Source organism: Typopeltis vanoorti, chromosome 11, assembly GCF_054136105.1.
Source record: "Typopeltis vanoorti isolate ZY-2024b chromosome 11, IOZ_Tvanoo_1.0, whole genome shotgun sequence".
Classification (NCBI taxonomy): Eukaryota; Metazoa; Arthropoda; class Arachnida; order Uropygi; family Thelyphonidae; genus Typopeltis; species Typopeltis vanoorti.
The window spans coordinates 116,911,847-116,932,234 of NC_143559.1; the positions used below are offsets into that span (position 1 = coordinate 116,911,847).

Here is a 20,388-nt window from a genome sequence, read left to right on the forward strand (position 1 = left end):
CTTCAGTACAATTGGAGGAATGCCATCGGGGCCAGGAGACTTTTTTGTGTCTAATTACAGTATTTTACTGATATCTCTTTCTGGCAAAAGGATACAGTGGGCATTGTATGTTGGGCATCTAGAATGGTGCATTCTAGATGCCCAACATCAATTATGTTGGGTATCTAGAATGTCAATTATGTATCTTTGGAAGCAAAGTGTGAGGCCAGGAGATTGACCTTTTATGTAGGTAATGATGCAACACAGCCATCTGGGTATGATAGAGGTGGTTATAGTGTTGGGCAGAAGTGATGACCAATTCCTTTGGCTAGAGACCAAAAGGCTTGGCAGCCATTTGGACAGGCTGCAAATTTCTTGCTTTTTGTTCTTTCAAACTCTGTTTTGGAAGCATTGATTGTTTTTTTTTTTTTTTGCATTTATTTTGGGCTTGGGTATAAGCTCTAAAGGAGGATGGGGTTCTTGATTTGAGCCTGTAATGGTATGTTTGGTTTTTTATTTGTACAGTCTTGGTGCATATTTTGGAAAACCAAGGTTTAGTTAGGGAGTGGTAGGTCAGAGTATTGTGGGAAATGTATGATTCCATGCCAGTGAGGATTACTTTGGTTATGAGTTCGGTGCATGTGTTTGGGTTGGAAGTTTGGAAGCAATAGTCTAACCATGGGAATGAGGCATAGAATTGCAGAGACTGTCCCACTTGGCACTGTTATAATGCCAAAATACTCTTGTATGGGATGACTGTGTAAGTGTTTTTGCATGGGGGAGAAGATGAGCACTAGGTTGTGGTCAGAATTGCCTAGTGACCCTCTATGTTCACTGTGTATTTGGAAGGGTCATTGGTCAGGAAGAGATCTAAGGTATTTGTAGAGTGGTTCATGTTATCAGGTATTCTGGTTAGCATCTGAACTAGTTGTGTAAGGTCATTACTGATGGCAGATGTTTCAGCATCTCTGTCTACAAGATCTGTACAGCTGGAGGAGGAAAGCCGGTTGGTGTTGTGTACATTAAAAACTCCTAGGAGGATGATTTTGCTGTTGGGAAAGTGGGACTGGAGAAAGTCAATGTTTAGGAGAGAAAATTAAAGAGCTCAGAGTGGTTGGTTGCATTAGGGGAGTGATAGAGACAGCATATGAATTTGACTGAGTTGAGAAGGGATATTTTTATCCAAAGGTCAAAGTTGGGCAATTCTAGGTTGGGTGCTGTCTGGCAAGGTATGTCAGAGCGGATGTATGCACAGACCCTTGGGTTGAAAGGAGTTAAAGAGTGTGTGTAGTTTGGAAGGCTGAGATGAATAGTGTTTGGGGGGAGGGGGGATTTGAGTTTCTGCCAAAAAGAGTAGGTGGGGTTTGGTAGACTGAAGGTGGTAGTGGACACTATTAAGGTTGGAATTTAGGCCACAGATGTTGGTGAAGTGATATGTATGGTTTTTGTGAGTCATATGTTAAACCACATGGGTCCTTCACATTTCCTATGCAGTGTCTGCATACTTGTCACTATAGTGGCTGCTAGTGGCATCACTTGGTTTTTTGCACCAATTTAACTTGTCTAGTTGATGATCCAACTGTAGTCATCATTTTGACATTTTTCTGCAAGTTGTCTTCGAAGTTGACATCCTTGTTCCCTTTGTGCAAATGTTAAATCTGGTTGAGCACATATGTGCGATTGGGTATAAGTGTCTTTGAATTAGTTGTTGATTGCTGTTATTAGTTTTGATGTGCTTGTCGGCGTGTAGCAAGTCACTTTTACAATGCATGGAAAGTTTGTTCCATCCTTTCTTTTATTTATGGGTCCAAAACAATGGCACCTGACGATATTTTTAGAATCGATGTTCATTCTTCTGCTAATTTGATGATGTCTTCTTTTAGTGCTTTTCTGTTTTCCTTTGGAATGTTCAAAATAACGCCACTGAATTTTTTGTTTTTTGGCCTCCATCGAGTCATGCACTGCTGACGCGATTAGTCAGGGTTCATTCGCAGGGCAGGGTGAACTCACGTTGCTGCGCTGATCGTCATTTAATTTGAGCTTGGTTTCTAGTGCTCGTATTTTGGAGGAAAGAGTTTCATTCATAGCATTGATGTGCTGTTCGAGGTTTTCAATTCATTTGCCTAAGTTCAGGAGCTGATTTACAGATGAGAGGTGCAGCGAACAAAAATAGGGCTGGTTAAGTTAAGGTCAATATATATCTTGTGCGCTGATTTGTCCATTTTTGCACAGGAAGCGTGTATACAGTGGCAACAGAACTCGCACATTATACCCTTTTTTTATTCTTGATATCAGTTTACAGCTGTGGCACTTTGTGAGTTTGCTGGCAATCTAGAGCGCTATGCTGGACGACACGGGATGCTTGTTCGTCATTGGCTTTTGTTGCCACCATCTTGCTTCTCACAGTAGGCATAGTGGGTGCTTGCACGTGGCTAATATTTTGATCAAAATATAACTGGTTTAATGAACTAAAAGTACTTACAGGTTGTGCTAAAGTTATTGACTCCTTAGTACCTGCTGTTAAGGTTTCCGTTTGATGTTTAATTTGAATGGGAAACTCTTGTAGTAGTAATAAAATTCTGGAGCGCTAGTTTTTTCTAGTTTCACATTGTGATTATGCAAATGCCCTGATTATAGCCAATTAGTTTCTGGTCAAAATATTTGCAGTGATGAAAATTATTATTTATTCTTGTGAATACATGTATCTAATAAACTTTATTATGTCACAATTGCTAGTAAAAACTCATCTAATTAATACTTAATTTTATTATTCCTTACTAATACTTAATTTTTTTATGTAATTCATGTGTATAGGCAGTTTATCATGTATATGATTTATGTTAAATAATCAAATTGTTGATTAATCTAATTTCACAAATATTTAATAATATTTAACTTAGATGAACAAGATTTTCCAAAAGGCAGGAGAAATAAAACCAGAAACATTTTATTTCTCCAACTGTTATTATTATTATTATTACAGATAACTCCAGGGAGTTCTTAGACTCATCGAGGGAGGCCCAAAATCATGTTCATCACAACTATTCGACATTCACACAGTATCTATCATACCTTGCCTTGAACTCATTCACTCTCACAGCACCCACAACAGACTCTGGCAGCTTATTCCACTCATTCAGCACTCTAAAAGTAAAGAACCCAGCTCTAACACCCTTACTAACCACACTCTTGCCCAGCTTCCATAGATGCCCCCTAGTCCTCCCACCACCAGCCCTGTTCTCAAAAATATTTTCTGAATTAATCTTATAGAAACCCTTCAGTAATTTGAATGTCTCAATCATATCTCCCCTCCTCCACCTATCAATCAATTTCTGCAACCCACAAATCCTCAACCTGTTCTCATAAAGTTCATTCCACAGACCTGCTATCATCTTGGTCACTCACCTCTGAATCCTCTCTGCCTCCTCCCCATCAAGAAGAAACCTAGGTGACCAAATCTGGGCACAGTAGTCAAGATGGGGTCTTATCAAGGTTCGATACAGAGGAACAATAACATGCTTGTCTCTGCTCGTCAAAGTATTCTTCAGCAACCAAGTGATTTGATGAGCTGATTTGGACACTTTTGCAATGTGCCCCCTAAACTTCAACTCCTTATCCACCAACACTCCTAAATCTCTCGCCTCATCAATTTCCGGGAGTACAGTTCCACCAATGTAGTAAACTGCTGCTAATCTTTTCACCCCAAAATATATAACCTTACATTTTGCCACATTAAAATGACATCCATTCTCCTTAGCCCAGACCTCCAATCTATCCAAATCATCCTGCAAAATTTTGACATCATCTGCATTCACTATTGCCCTACCCAACTTTGCATCATCTGTGAACAAATGAACTGTTCCTCTCAGATCCTTTCCTATATCATTAATGAACAAATTAAACAGCAGTGGTCCAAGAACAGATCCTTGTGGCACACCACTAGTCACAGGCCGTCTTTTGAACTCTACTCCTGAATAAACCACTCTCTGATATCTCTCCATCAACCACCCTCCTATCCATCCCCATATGCTGCATTTTACTGATAAGAATTCCATGTGGTATCCTGTCAAAGGCCTTAGCAAGGTCCAGTAGAATCACTGTAAACCCATTACCCTTACCCAGTTCAGCCGTCACTGTGTTATAATACGTGAGGAAGTTACTGAGGCATGACCTACCCTTCACAAAACCATGCTGTCCCCAATACAGTATTCCGTTTTCATCTATCCAATCTTGTATTTTCCTCTTGATTATTTTCTCCAAGACCTTGATAATGATTCCTGTTATGCTGATTAGCCAGTAATTTTCAACAGCAGCCTTGAAACCACCTTTATGCAGTGGAACTATTTTCCCCTCCTTCCACCCCCTTGGGACTGACCCAAACCCAAGTCTCAAATTAAACAAAATGGTCAAGGGCACTGACAATTCTTTAGCCACTTCTCGTACAACACGAGCTGGTATACCATCCAATCCCACAGATGTATTGACATTGAGGTTATGCAATAGACCACTCACCTCCACTTCATTCACCACAATTCCCATATAATCTACTGGTACATTTGTTTCTGCAATGTCACCACCTGGATGATAGACTCTTGCAAAGTGCTCGCTCAGTAATTCCACTATATCGACTGATTCAGTTACCTCCCTACCCTCAGCATTTTTTAAAATCATTCTGCCATGAACCTGTTTGGGATTCTCTTTAGCCTGCATGGTCAATATTCTTTCATAATCCGCTTTTGCTTTTCTTACCACCCTTGTTACCATCCTGGCCTGAGTTTTATACTGTTCCTGCACCTGGTAGTCACCTTTCTCCTTAAATTCCCTCCACAATTGTTTCTTTTTTTGCAGCTCACGATTAATGGTGTTATTCATCCATTTAACCCCTACTTGAGTTATTATTCAGACTCTTGGTATACAGTTAACCATTGCCTCCTGCAAACACTTCTTAATCACCTCCCATGCACTATCAACATCCAGCCCTTCCAGTTTTACATGCCATGGCACTGAGCCAAGCACACTTGTAAGCTTGTCATACTTACCAGCCTGGTAATTCCACTTGTGATGACCTTATGATCACTCTCACCAATTTGGTGGCAACATGGTCATGTTCGTTACGGCCACATTCTCAGATGCGATTACTAGGTCAAGCACTCTCTGCCCCCTAGTATTTTCCATTACATGCTGTCGCAGATAGTTGACCCTTAATAACCACATAAAATCCGATTCCTTCCTCCCGTGTGCCCTCTCTTCCTTCCAGTCAATGTTACCATAATTGAAATCCCCCATAATAATTACTCTCCTTCCACTCATTTCTTCTGTTTGCTTATGCATACTATCCCCACCATCTATTCCATCACCTGGCCTATAGCTGCACCCAATTGTATATTTTGTTCTGCTATCCTCTATCTCACACCAAATAGCCTCAAATGTGCTCTTTTCTCTATCCTGCAGTTCACCTTCTATACTCCTCGGTTGCAACTCATCAGATATCATCAATAACACTCCTCCCCCCTTTTTATTCTCCCTGTCACACCCCTTAAAAACGCTATACATGTCACGTTCAATCCCACTAGCTTTATCATCTTCTGTCAGTCATGTTTCACTAATACCAACAACCTGTACTGGAAGTGCCAACCAAGGCCAAAAACTCCTCCTCCTTGTTCCTAATACTCCTGGCATTGATGTACATGAATTGTAGAAGCCCGTTAGTCCCATCCCTACTTTGATGCCTTATACTAACTATCCCATTCTGATTTGTTGTCCTTCGTACTCGCTCGGGCATATTATACTCATTCATACACTCAACTGTCTCCCTAAAGTCTGCATATCTACTTCTCCCCCCTTAATAAATCTAGTTTCCCTGAGTCTGTACATACATCTACTTCCACTTCATTCATCAACACTTTTTTAAGCCTATGTACACCAAATCCATTCAAATGTAAACCATCCATCTTATATAAATCCTTTCGCCCATCAAACTCACTCCACACATCCACAAATTCCACACCACTCTCCATGCATAACCTGCACATAAAGTAATTGGCAATTATGGCGCTCCTTCTAAACACTTCACTGTCATACTGCGGCAAAATACTCGCCATCCTAACTCTCTCACTCTTCTCTTTTGCTACCTCTAGTAATTCCCTCACATCTTCTATCATTTCCATTTTGTCTTCTTTCAAATCATTTGTTTCTGCCACGACTATGATTTCTTTCACCCTCTGTTTTTGTGCTCTAATAGACTTTGCTCTAATTGCTGACATCCTTAATGTTTGCACCCGGTTGGTACGATTTCGTCAAACTTCAACTATCACACCTCTTAATAACGAATCTCCGTACAGCACTCGCTCCTTCATTTTGTTTACGTTTATGAACATTCTCTTATTTTTCGTATCAGACTTTTGCCGTTTATTAGTTGGTACGTTCGGTACACATTTTTGCATACGCTCCAGCTGCCGCTTTGCTCTATGTATCGCTCCGGAACATTTTGATAACCAAGCTATGGTTCATCTTTTCAGTATGATCCTACTCAAACATATTTACTTGATTTTCAGACAAGATAAATTCTTTATACATACTTTTCAGATTTACTGTTTAAAAAGAATTAAACAGATCTTCTATTCTTCACATGGTAATAGTGTAAACTGAATTCTATGGAACATCAGTCACAGTAGGCAAGAAGCTTGGTGTGTGTGTATATATATATGCCTCTGTTTGGAAAGAGGTCAATAGACACCGAAGGGTCAAGGTGAATCATGCCATGTAATGACTCGTGTTTGTAGCTGGTATAAATTTGAGAAATATGATGCTCCCAAATCAGTGTAACTGTGTCTGTGAGAAATGGCTGCGAGAAGGGAACTGACAGAGTTTGATAGAGGCATTGTAATAGGATGCCATGTTGCAGACCTATCTGTTTGGCAAAACGTTGAATGTGGAGTTCTGGGCATCCACTGGAACGCAAATCTGAATAAAAACATTCAGAATCGAGACGCACAACGTGGATTTCCATTGGAGGACCACAATATGCAATCCCCATATTACCTGAACCAACATGCAGTGTCGTCTTCAGTGGTGCAAAGAGTGTGTACAGTGGGAAGTGAAAGTTTGGAAAGCTTTGCTTATGAGCAATGAATCACTCTGCACCCTTCTTCTGAGCAGATGGATGGGTGTGGCAAATACCCTGTAAACCTCTCTTACCAGAGTGCATAACTCCCATCTATGAAATTCGGAGTGGGAATGTGATGTGATGGTATAGTCCTATTTTTTCTGGTTTGGTCATGAACAGAAGTCCAAGGAAGCAAAGTAGGAAGCACTACAAACATTGAACTCTTAGAGGTATCTGGACAATGCAGTGCTTCCTACTTTGTGGCAAGTTGGCATCATGTCCACAAACCACGTTGCTATAACTGTGTTGTAGGCTCATGAACATCATCACACTTGACTTCCCTTCACAGAGACCTGATCTCAACCCTGTTTCAGTCCTGATCTCAGGAGAGGTCAAGGGATGTCTGCCCCACATCAGTCCAGTATCTTATTACATGCCTACAGGAAGAATGGTACAAAATTCTCATTGATCATTATTGTATGCTTATGGAAGGTATTCCCCATAGGATTGCTGCAGTTATCATAGCAAAAGAAGGTCCTGCATGTTATTAAGGTGGGTGCAGTAGCTGTTTGTTCCTCACAATATGGTGTCCATTGACTTCTTTTCAAGTGGTATATATACAGTATGTGTGTAATATTTGTTTGTAATATTTTCATTTATCAACTCTTGGTATGAAACACAAGTTTTTTTTTTCATTGACTTTCATCATTTACTTCTAATTCTGTTGAATTTATATTTTTATATAAGTAAAAACCATGTTTGCCTGTTCAATAAACATAGAGCTGAAACATTGCATCTGTGAGATATATGTGAGACTGTAAGGGAGGGATCATCTGTGAGCTGAATTGCTATTCTCTGAACAGCATTAAGAATTTTTAGGGAGGTTTAGGTGCACCAACCCCAAACATATGACCAAATGGTATTCTAAGAAAAATTAAATCTGATAAGAAATTATATTCTTGTTTAAACCTTTCTCAAAGCATAAGCAAAGTTAGCATGTGAAATTTGACACCTAGGTCACTCAGATATAGAATCAGTTTTATTCAGATCATTTTTCTCAGTAACCCATAATTCAAAAACACTGTGGGAAGGCTCATGACCTAGAGTGGTTTCAAACTTTTATTAAGGTTTCATCAGTGGGAGCAGGAGCCAGGAAGAGACCAAGGTTGAATTAATACAGAAATCATATATTTTTGGGGTGTTTAAGGGTCAAAGCTGTATAACTGAGAGGAGACCTCTACATAGCCTTTAAAGGAATGCAGAGAACTGACCAGAATTTCTGACGTAATGTCCAGTCCTCACCTTCTTGGTGCACCCTGTTAAATATTAATATTTAACAGGGTGCACCTGGATAGTAAATGAATGAGGATGGGCTGGCAATTTGGGATTTAGTTGGCCAAATTGTGTTCTTATTGGCTTAAACAAAAATATAAAAAGATGGTACAACATGACAGAATTTCATGCAGGCTGGGGTGTAACCTAAAACACACCCCAGCTCAACATTACCACAGTTCAAGATTGGTACTATCAACATAAGACGTCTTGGCAAAGAAATGGAGCTGGCTGAGGAATTAGATAAGTACCAGATTGACATAATAGGAGTGACTGAAACAAAAAAATACAAAAACTGGTGAGAGATTTTTCTGAGCAATAAATACAAAATGTTATATTAAGGCAATGACAGTCAAGGAGAAGGAGGAGTAGCCATAGTACTTCTTCTTCTTCGCGTTATTCCCGCTTCCAATGCAGGGTCCGCGTGTTACTTAGATGCGACATCTTGTTAGTACTACTCCCAACCGACCTGTCGCCTGGTCTGCCGCTGGGGGGGGGGGGTATATTTTTGACTGTAGAGGCGTATGTTCACGGGCCGGTTTGCCTGCTTGCGGGATGAAAAACGCCAGATAAACTGGCGGAAAAAACCCTACTGACCGCGCCCAAGACCGGCTAACTTGGCTATGCCTGAGGAAGATCCTCAAATTCCTCACGTCTATAACGGGATTCGAACCTGGGACACTCCTTCCCCAGACATATGGTTGCGAAGCGCAAAGCCACTAGGCTAACCACGCGGTCTGTTTTTTTTTATTTTGGTTTAACCAATAAGAATACAATTTGGTCAGCTAAATCCCAAATTGGCAGCCCATCCTCGTTCGTTCAGTATCAAAGTAGATACCCAACAGGGTGCACCACGAGAAGGTGAGGATTGGACATTAGGTCAGAAGCCCTGGTCGGTTCTCCGCATTCCTTTAAAGGCTATATGGAGGTCTCCTCTCAGTTATACAGCTTTGACCCTTAAGCACCCCGTAGCCATAATATTCGACGCTAAATATGAAGCTAATCTTCTTGAATGGCAGGCAGTCTCAAGTAGAGTGATATGGGCAAATATCAGAATGGGGAATTGGACAATGAGACTTATTTGTGCCTATGGTCCCACAGAAGGTTCTATTAAGGTAGAAGTGGAGGAATTTTTTGACGCTTCAGAAAAAGCAACTGACACAATGAAAAAGGAAAAGTTGGTCCTTGTTGGGGATCAAAATAGCAGAGTAGGAAATGATTGTCAGACATACAAAAATATTTTGGGAAAATTTGGAGAAAAGAGCAAAGCCAATAATAATGGCAAATACCTGTTGAATTTCTGCTCAGGACATGGACTTGTTATTACTAACACCATGTTCCAACATAAAAATGTGCACAAATTCACATGGAGAGAAGAGGCTAGGAATAAGAAAAGTCTCATTGACTATGTTATTGTTGATAGTGATGTTTTCTCCCTGGTGGCGGACACCAGAGTGTACAGAAGATTTGAAATTGGGAGCGATCACTATTTAGTCTTGAGCAGGATAAAATTGAATTTCATACTGAAAAGAATAACATGTAAGAAAGTTTTAAAGCAAATAAAAGTTGAGCAGCTCTCAGATGTGAACTGTAGACTAAAATACACAAAGATTATTGAAGAAAAAATTAAAGAGTTTGAGAACAGGAACCAAATCTTGGAGACTCAGTGGCAAGCCATGAAGAAAACACTGATTGATTCAGCCAGAGAGGCATGTGGTGAGGTTGTCTGCAAGGATAGAAAAATCAGAACCCTATAGTGGTCACAGGAAGTCAAAGAGGCAAAGAAGGAACAAAAAGAAGAAAGCATATCAAATGTTCCTGGGAAATAAATCAACTTGTGCTCTTAGAGACTACAGAGACAAATGAAGAAAGCCAAACACTGTGTAAAAGTAGCTAAATAAAAGTCATGGGAAGACTTTGGTAAGAACATAGAAAATAAATATCAAGAAGGTGGCAAGATATTCTGGAGGTTGTTGAAAAAGCTCGGAAATGGAGAAAAGAGTGCTGTTAAAGGAAATAAAGATGATAAAGGTGACATGAAAAATGGAGTAAAAGATATCTTTGATGTATGGAGTAATGAAACAAGCAATGATGATAAAGGTGACATGAAAACCGGAGTAAAAGATATATTTGATGTTTGGAGTAATTACTTTGAAAAATTTCTAAATGAAACAAGCAATGATGACAGCACTCAACAGACATGCAATCAGGAATGCACATCTATACTTAAAATAGAAAAACCATCAAAAGCCTGAAATGTGGAAAGGAAGCTTGGAGTAGATGATATTCGACAAGAAATGCTCAACTATGGAGGTATAAAAGTCTTACAGTGGCTGCACTGAATAGTTCAGAAGGCCTGGACAGTGGGATGAATTCTGGATGATTGGAATAGAACTTTCATGGTACCCATATATAAAAAAGGAAATAAAACTGAATATGAGAGTTTACAGAGGCATTTCTCTGCTGAATGTTCCTGGTAAGATTTACTCAAATATACGTGAGAAATATTTGAGAAAGATTGTGGAAGAAAAGCTTGGTGAAGAACAAGCTGGATTCAGGCCAAATAGAGGCTGTGAGGATCAGATTTTCACTTTACGACACATAGTTAAGAAATCATGGGAATATAACAAAGATCTGTATTTAAGTTTTATAGGCCAAGCACTGTCTGTGCCAGGTTATTTTGCCCCCTAGGCAAAATTTACAAGTGCTCCCCTTATTTCACCAGTTGGATATTTTTTTAAATGAAATTTTAAATATAAAAAATAAAAATTATTTTGGCATGCTTTATTAATAATATACAAAGTAATATACAATATGTATAATATATGAAAATCAAATTTTAATTCTTCTTGCCTTCAATTTTGCAAAATTTTGAAAGGTTTTCACCCCTAATGGCTTGTGCCCTAGGCGGTTGCCTAGTTTGCCTAAATGGTAACGCCGGCCCTGATGCCAAGAGAGAGAAGCTATTCAAAACACTACAGTTGTATGGTGTCAGTGGGACATTACATCAAGCAATACTTAGTCTTTATTTGATATAAGTCAACAGGTTGCCTAGTTTGCCTAAATGGTAACGCCGGCCCTGATGCCAAGAGAGAAGCTATTCAAAACACTACAGTTGTATAGTGTCAGTGGGACATTACATCAAGCAATACTTAGTCTTTATTTGAAGGAAGTACAGGAAAATGGTTTAATGTTAAATCTGGTGGCAGACAAGGATATACATCATGTCCTCTGTTATTCAATATCTGTATGGATCACTTTATGAAGAAAAGTGGTATTAAACATGATATCAGAATTGGAGATGTTAATGTCAGCTCTTTGCTTTATGCAGACGATGTTATACTTCTAAATAAATCTGCTACAAGTCTGCAAGATTCCCTGACTAAATTGAATAACTGTTGTAATAGATATGGTATGAAGGTCAGCAATAACAAAACAAAGACAATGAAATAGGCAGAAACATTGAAAATATCAACTGCATTGTGAATGGAGAACCTATAGAACAAGTAAAACATTTCAGCTACTTAGGCACAATTTTTAGTGAAAATGGTAAATTAAGTATGTAAATAGACAACAGAATCAACAAAGCTGGTATGGTAGGAAGTCAACTGAACAAATTTATATGGAATAAGAGAGAAATTAGTCATAACCTAAATTAGCTATATACAAGACAGTGTTCAAACCAATTTTAACTTATGGATCTGAGAGTGGGTTAGAAGTAAAAAAGTTTGACCAAAGTCTGGAGACTGCAGATATGAGAGTCCTGAGAAGGTTTAGGAGCATGAACAGATGGCATCAATGGCAATATCATATTAAAAACGAGTATATCAGGAATGAACTTGACATTGTCAGCATTCAGGAATGTGTTAGCAGAGCTAATCTCAGGTAATGGTCACTTAAATAGAATTGGCGAGGAAATATTAGCAAAACAAGTGTTTTGCTAATATTTCTTCCTCTGGTTGGCAGGAAAAAGACCCAGAGGAAGGCCAGATATAGGTGGATTGATATGGTGAAAAAAGCCTTAGAAGACAGAAATATAACTGATTTGGAGGAAAATTGTAAATAAGAAGTTAGTAATGATGTAAAATTTTCATGTAGTACTATCATATCCTATACACCCCTTGGAGATACATGACAAGAATTTAATGATGACAATCATATACAGTATTTTCATATACAAGTATTAATATGGTGTGTAACCTTATTATTAATTATTATTAATATGCTTTAGATCAACAGTACACTGTGAATAACTGGAAAGAAAGCTGGCTACATAATTGCAGATAGTTGCAGTTTGATCAAAGGATGGCAGTTTTCTTAGCAGGCCTGAATGGCAGATGCAACCAAAAGCTCTGGGTCAAGAGTGATAACTCAGCTTTCTCTTAACTTTTCTATGGCATATATTCAATGGTGGGTGATGTAGGCTGAGGTCAGCCATGCACCTTGAATGGCAGAATCCATACTGGTGGTTTCAGATTAAGTGGTAGGCCTCTAGGTAGTAGAGAAATTGACTACTACTGACTTTTTCCATTATTTTGGAGAGGATTGAGGTGATGGCAGCTGCCAGTAGTTTATTATTATTATTAACAGGCCTCCATGGAGTCAAGAGACTTGCATGCACAGCTCATCCTACCTTGACTTAAATGCATTCGCTGTCTCTGCACTCGCCACACTCTCAGGTAATGCATTCCAATCATCCACCACTCTCCATGCAAAAAACCTACCCCTTCACCTTCCCTTGCTCACACCCTCTTTATACAGCTTCCAGGGATGGCCTCTTGTTCAAATCCTATCTCCAGACATTCTATGAAGAGGGGGTGTCATGGTACCGGGCATGTTCTGTTGGTATGGAACTGGTTCCCTGATATTGCTGGAAAGTCAGCTGTCCTTGAAGGAATATCTGACCATTGTTGCCGATCAATCCACCCTACAATGTTGACTTTTTATCCAGCAGGTGACAGTTTCATGGATGAGAATGCTACTGTCCATTGTGCAAGAATTGTTCAGCAAGCATGACAGCAACTTCCATCATCTTTCCTGGCCACCATAAAGTTCAGATCTGAACCTCATTGAGAATGTATGGGAAATATTAGAAAAACAGATCTGGGAGCAAAGTCCTCTTCTGTGAAATCTGAGCCAGTTAAAGGACTGTCTGGTGAATGCCTGTATGTTGTAGATGCAATCCAACACCTTGTGGAATCTATGCCAAACTGCATATGTGCTTTAATTCGGAATAAAGGAGATCCAACATGGTATTAAATAAAAGTCTCTAATTCAGTGGCCAGTATGTATCTATATTTATGTATTGTATTTAATTATGATTAGTGTCATTTTTCTGTTTTAAATGTATTTCAGAGAATTTTCAAACATAACAATAAATGATATAGTGAATTATAAGCACAATTTGATGCTGTATATTAGATGCTTGTATTTCTGTACTAATCTATTTATCTGTAGTTTCCAAGATATCTGAAGGAAGTAGCATAGTAGCAAGTTTCAAAGCTTTGGTTAACAGTAATAAAGTCATTTTCCTAGTTCTTTCTAAACACTTACATATATTCAGTCTTATCCTTGTTGCTTTCTAATCCTGGTTCTTCAGCAGATGGTTCAAGATTTCTGATTGTTATCCTAATGTCTTCACACTTTCTCGGACAATTCCAATATTATTGTTCTGCCTGTGTTTTCTTTTACAGTTTCTCTAAAACAATTAAACATGATAGTCTAAAGATCGTTTCTTTGTGTCTTAAAAGTTCACTGATAGTTCACCTAATAGTGAGTAAATCATGCTTGGCTTTCACTGGTGCAAATTCTGTTTGAGTTAATTTAAGTTCATACTCTTTAAAGACCTTCTTTATGAATGCTATTATGTGCAGCTTGAATGTCTATAAATACAGTGTAAATAAACTGATTGTATTCTATTTTCCTCTAAAATTTGTCTTAATGTAAAAATCTAGTCTACTGTGGGCTTATTTCTGAGCTGAGTAAACTTGATGTCAACAAGGCCATGGGACTTGTTGCTTTCACCTTACTTGTTGTATATCACTGCATGTCTTGAGGGAATGTTCCAGAGAGTTAACAACAGCTTTAATGTAGGTTTTTAACATGAAGTTCCAAAGATGGAAAAATTGCTCTGCTTCATAAAGGGTGTGATAAGACTAAGGCTTCAATTATAGGCCATTCAGCTTGTCTGGAGTTGTGGTCAAAGTGTTGAAGAAGCTAGTGAGAACAAGGATTCAAAACTCAATTGACAACAGCAGAGTTCTTTTTAATGGACAGCATGGATTTGCTAAAGGAAGATCATGTTTTAGGAATCCAGTTATTATAATAAGGTAACAAATACATTAGACAAGGGAATGGGATGCACATACATTAGTATATTTAGATTTTGCAAAGGCTTTCAATAGATTGCCACATGACAAACTAGTAGTTAAAATGGAACAGATGGGACTGGATAGTATATTAGTGCATTCAATTGGAGATTGAAAGTTTATTTTTCACTAGGTTAGAATATAATAAATTTAGTTTAATCCTTTATCCCAGTGAGAGCAAACAAAGTTTGCGCCTGAAAATATCTTCAGGACTGAATATAGTGTACTATCTTACCTGGGTAAGTAGTGCAACTCTTCGCAAAGGTGGAGCAAGCTACCAACACTCCTATCCCAGTATCTCCCAAAATGCAAAACACATCTCCTTGCAGATATGTATACTGTTATGCATTAAGGGATTGGCCACTATCCAGACTAGTTTCGACCTTTATTGAGGTCTCTTCAGTGGGAGCCAGGCCCAGAGTTGGAGATACCAGGCAGAAGCAGTAGCAAGGTCATCTTTACCTATAGGAGTTGCCAAAAGGTTTGCCACCTTTTTTTTTTTTTATTAAATTACTCTGGATTTAGAGAAAGATGTTGAAAGTTTATATTTTTCACTAGGTTAGAATATAATAAATTTAGTTTAATCCTTTATTCCAGTGACAGCAAACAAAGTTTGCTCCTGAAAATATCTTCAGGACTGAATATAGTGTTGTACTATCTTACTTGGTTAAGTAGTACAACACCAGGCAACTCGTAGCAAAGGTGGAGCAAGTTACCAACACTCCTATCCCAGTACTTTCAACATCTTTCTCTAAATCCAGAGTAATTTAATAAAAAAAAAAAAAAAAAGATGGCAAACCTTTTGGCAACTCCTATAGGTAAAGATGACCTTGCTACTGCTTCTGCCTGGTATCTCCAACTGTGGGCCTGGCTCCCACTGAAGAGACCTCAATAAAGGTCAAAACTAATCTGGGTAGTGGCCAATCCCTTAATGCATAACAGTATACATATCTGCAAGGAGATGTGTTTTGCATTTTGGGAGATACTGGGATAGGAGTGTTGTACTACTTAACCAGGTAAGGTAGTACAACACTATATTCAGTCCTGAAGATATTTTCAGACGCAAACTTTGTTTGCTCTCACTGAGATAAAGGATTAAACTAAATTTATTACAATTGGAGATTGGTTGTCTGATAGGCATCAGCAGGACTGATATCCCAGAAGAGGATAGTCACTAATGGTATGTCACAGGGGTCTGTGTTTGGGGTAGTTGTTTAATTTGTATGTAAATGATATGGGAGGATTAAATGGTGATATACAGCTATTGCATTTTATGCAAGGTTGGGTACAGTAGTGCAGATGTTGTAGCCTTGTAAGAGGATTGCAAAGACTCTCTGATTGAGTGAGAGTGTGTGTGTGGGGGTAGGGTATCATTTTAATGTTGCAAAGTGTAAGGTTTTAAAATTTGGGAAACAAAGACAGGATGCAGAGTATAAAGTTCTTTAAGATAATTTAGAGGAGGTGGAAGAGATGAAAGATCTAGGGGTGATGTGATGGTGGATAGGAACTTGAAATTTCATGACAGACATTTTGGTAAATTTGTGAGGACAATACAGCAGATTGTGGGAATGATGCAGAGAATGCTGATGTGCAGAAGTAAGGAGGTTATGATTCCATTGTACAAGTCTTTGTTCAGACAGCATGTGGATTACTGTGCACTGATTTGGTCACCTGGTTTTTAAAAGGATGAGTTGTTGGAGAGAGTTTAGTGACAGTTGACTAAATCACTTTCTAGTCTCTGGAATGAGAGAGAGACAGAGAGAGAGAGTGTGTGAGTGAGTGCAAATTGCAGAGCGTAGTAGATAGACAGAAAGTCTGTCTACCATGCTCTCAAGAAAAGAGACATAAGTTGGTAAGGAGTAATTATTAGATTAGTTTGGATGAGTTTTAGATTAGTTTTTCATTGCTTCATGGGGCTCCTTCACTATTCTCTGCCTACTCAGTACAGAACAACGTTTACTGTGACTCATCAGACCGTGTGACTTTTTTTTTTCCAATGTCCAGTCTTGGTGTTCGTGACAACTGTATGAAAATCAGTGGTTTCCATATAGGCATGTAACTGCCATTACTGATCCTCTTAAATTTCCTGCACATAGTTTGGTGAGATACTGGTTGGGAACAGCCTTCATTAAATTCTTGTCAGTTGAAAGTTCTGTTTGTGTACAAGCCTAATTAGATGATGGTGATCTTGTTCTTGACAAACTGTTTTAGGACCACAGTCACATCTCTTAGATAAGCAGTGCAGGTTATTTTTCTACTGATTAAACATCTGGGATATATCACCTTTTGAGAAACCAGTCAACTCTGCTTCTGCTGTTTTCAAAATTGTAGCTCCAACCAGGTGGGCACCTATAATAAGTCCTTTATTGAACTTTGAATGATCCTTTGTTTTTCCATTGTGATCAACACTGTTGACAATTACTGACCAGCAGTGTTCTTAAATAATTTTCTAGAACATATGGTGATGCACATGACCAAGTGTTTTGCACATATGCTGCATAAGTACTTTTATGTACATCTGTACAAAGATTTCTAATTCAGTGACCCGGTATGTGCAGCAATTCATCATTTATCTAACCACAGTGAAAAACAGTTTGGTGATCGTATAATTGAAGGATCACAATGGGGGGTACAGTTACAGAGTGATTCTGTCTACCCTGATGAAAATCTGAGTTTCTGGAAGGAAAACTTCTGATGACTTTGTTTGAGACTGTAATTCACCTTTAGTAGAAAAGTCCTTACAGAAATTCTTTGCTTTCTTGATAGGATTTGAACTTTTGAAGCAAAGGGCTTTATCATTACTTACTGAGTTATAGAAGCTTGCATTTATTTTTATTTATTTATAATTTTTAAAAAAAAAATGATTTACTGCAAATAAAAAATGATAAACCAATACCTTGAAATTTGCATGACATTGTTATAAAAAAACCTAAACTAATAAAGGAATAAATTATCTACTTTTTAAAAAACAATGAATATGATTGAACTCCTTATAATCAGTCTTTGGATTACCAACTGCTGTATTTTTCAAAAATAAAAAAAATTAAATCTACTAATGTACCTTCTATTCCCCAAAGGGAGTGGTCAAGATCATTTAGTTCTAACTTTTGGAAAGTGCAGACAGCCAATCTCCATCCTTAGCCAATTACAAATAGCTAGTCTAAGACTATCAATGATTTTAATTGACATATGGGGAAGAGAGTACAGAAAACATCTGCCAACCACCTTGTGGTCCCCAACACTATATATTATTCTCTGAAATACAGCAAATTCTATAGTCAATTTGATTTAATTGCAGTACTAAATATCCAGATTTTCAGAAGAAAAAACATACTTTCACATGCCAGAGATTAACTACCTCAGGAACAATTTGAAGAAAGGCTTAGAAAATGTTTCTCTAGCTGGCAAATATGCAAATGCCATTTCCAAAGGGCCACACATTTATTTTTTTATTTTATTTTTTTATTTTTTTTCATTCCCCATAGTCCTTCTTTTGATTATCTTGTAGAATTTGTTTCCCACATCCTGAATAATTAAAAGTTTATTGTATATAAAATATTACTCTTATTAAATGCAGTTTTGTTATACTTGTTATGAAACAAAAGGTAGTTTCTAATAATAAATCTGTTTTTACAGAGATGTTTTTAGAAAACTACTTGGCAAACCTGATTTTAAAGGATCACGTGTGACGGTAATGATCTCTTTTTCATTTTTTTTATAGAATGAAATATATTTTATTATTTTATTAATACTACTATGCAGGCACCTCCATGGAGTCCAAAAACTCATTGTAGCTATGCTATATGAACCACTATTCACACATTACCAGTCATACTTCTCTTTAAACTCGTTAATTGACAGAGCACTTATGATGAACTCAGCAAACCGATATACATCTTGTCAGCACTCCAAGTGAAAAAGTCTAGTCCTACCAGTGGTAATTACGCCTTACACAGTTTTCATGTTTTGACATCTTGTTCTCTCTTCTTGTCATATATTGAAAATTGTCTTCTGCATCAGTCCTATAAAATCAATCAGTCAATTAATCCTAAAACACACCCCAACTCAACATCACCACAGTTCAAGATTGACACTATCAACATAAGCCTGAATGGCAAAGAAATGGAGCTAACTGAGTAATTGGATAAGTACCAGATCAACATAATAGGGGTGTCTGAAAGAAAAAAGGGAAAAACTGGTGAGATCTTTCTGAGCAGTAAATACAAAATGTTATATTCAGGCAATGACCATAAAGAAAAAAGAGTAGCTATAGTATTTAACACTAAATACAAGGCTAATCTTTTTGAATGACAGGCAATTTCAAGTAGAGTGATGTGGGCAAATATCAGAATGGGTAACTGGACACTGAGACTTATTTGTGCCTATGGTCCCACAGAAGGTTCTACTAAGGTAGAAGTGGAGGAATTTTTTGAGGCTTTAGAGGAAGCAACTGACACAATGAGAAATGAAAAGTTGGTCCTCATTGGGTATCTAAATTGCAGAGTTAAATGATTGTCAGACATACAAAAATGCATGTAATGAAATTCAATTTAAATCATTTGTGATATGTGAAACTATGAACTTCAAATTATGAATACTGAAATTTAAAACTCTGATGGTGATATTAAGAGAAAGTGTTTTGTGATGGGAAAGGACATATTGTTGCTTGATTTTTAAGATTAACATTTTTTTGGCTGTTTCTATAAAAAGAATAATATTATTATTATGCACACCCCTCTGGGAAGTCAAGAAGCCATCAAGGGAACCTCTTCCAGGTCACATAATACCTGAATACATATCGTATCTTTGAAAACATTTACCAAAGTACTCATAACATCCACTTTTTTTTTATTATTATTATTTTTTTTTAATTTCGTATCCAAACACAAGTAGTAAGTAAGTGGTACAACATGATTTACACCAAATTAGGATATTACAATGAGATCAGCTTAGATTTGGTAAGTGAATTATATAGGGAAATAATAATTAAATATGAAAAAAGGAAACTATACATAACTTACAATAGAAATAGTCAGATGTTCCTCCAGTACCTTGCACAATCAACTGCTCTTTCTGTGCAGGATATAAGGTCCTCTTTTGTGCAAGGTGATGGAAGAAAGGGGCAAGCAAGAAGGTGTTCCATGGACTGGGTTGTCCCACACTCACAATTGTCTGGGCTAGTGAGGTAGCCCCATCTGATGAGGTTTTGTTTGCAGCGTCCTGTCATTCGCAGTCTGTTGAGGCTTTTCCAAGTATTCCAGTCCAAGTGGGCACCATGTGTAAGGTGTTCAGCTATTGGAATACCAGTATTATTTTCAGGATACAGTGCAAGCCATTGTTGAAGTCTTGTCTCTGGGAGGTTTTTAGGTGGTTCAACAGTTGCCAGGAAGCTATGTCAGAATCTTAGTCTTTGGGGCACTGCGGTCTGGTCGAATAGTGGGTGGCATTCATCATTCATTTGTCACCATAACATCCACTGATAGCTTTCCACACACACACACACACACACAGATGGGCCAACCATATGCCATGAGAAGAATTTCAGTTTTCAAATAGCTCTGATTTTTCCCACCCCACCTGCCATGAGCTTGCTAGGGTTGGAGA

The 20,388-nt window shown here is 38.0% G+C and overlaps 1 protein-coding gene across 1 annotated transcript in view; it reads left to right on the forward strand.

Annotated features, from left to right (window-relative positions):
• LOC150101976 (uncharacterized) overlaps nt 1–20,388 on the forward strand; it is a 283,338-nt gene that overhangs the window by 129,554 nt on the left and 133,396 nt on the right. Inside the window, exon 7 of the mRNA XM_090400543.1 lies at nt 18,421–18,475. Within this exon, the coding sequence (XP_090256669.1) occupies nt 18,421–18,475 (55 nt within the window). The remainder of the gene's footprint in view (nt 1–18,420; nt 18,476–20,388) is intronic.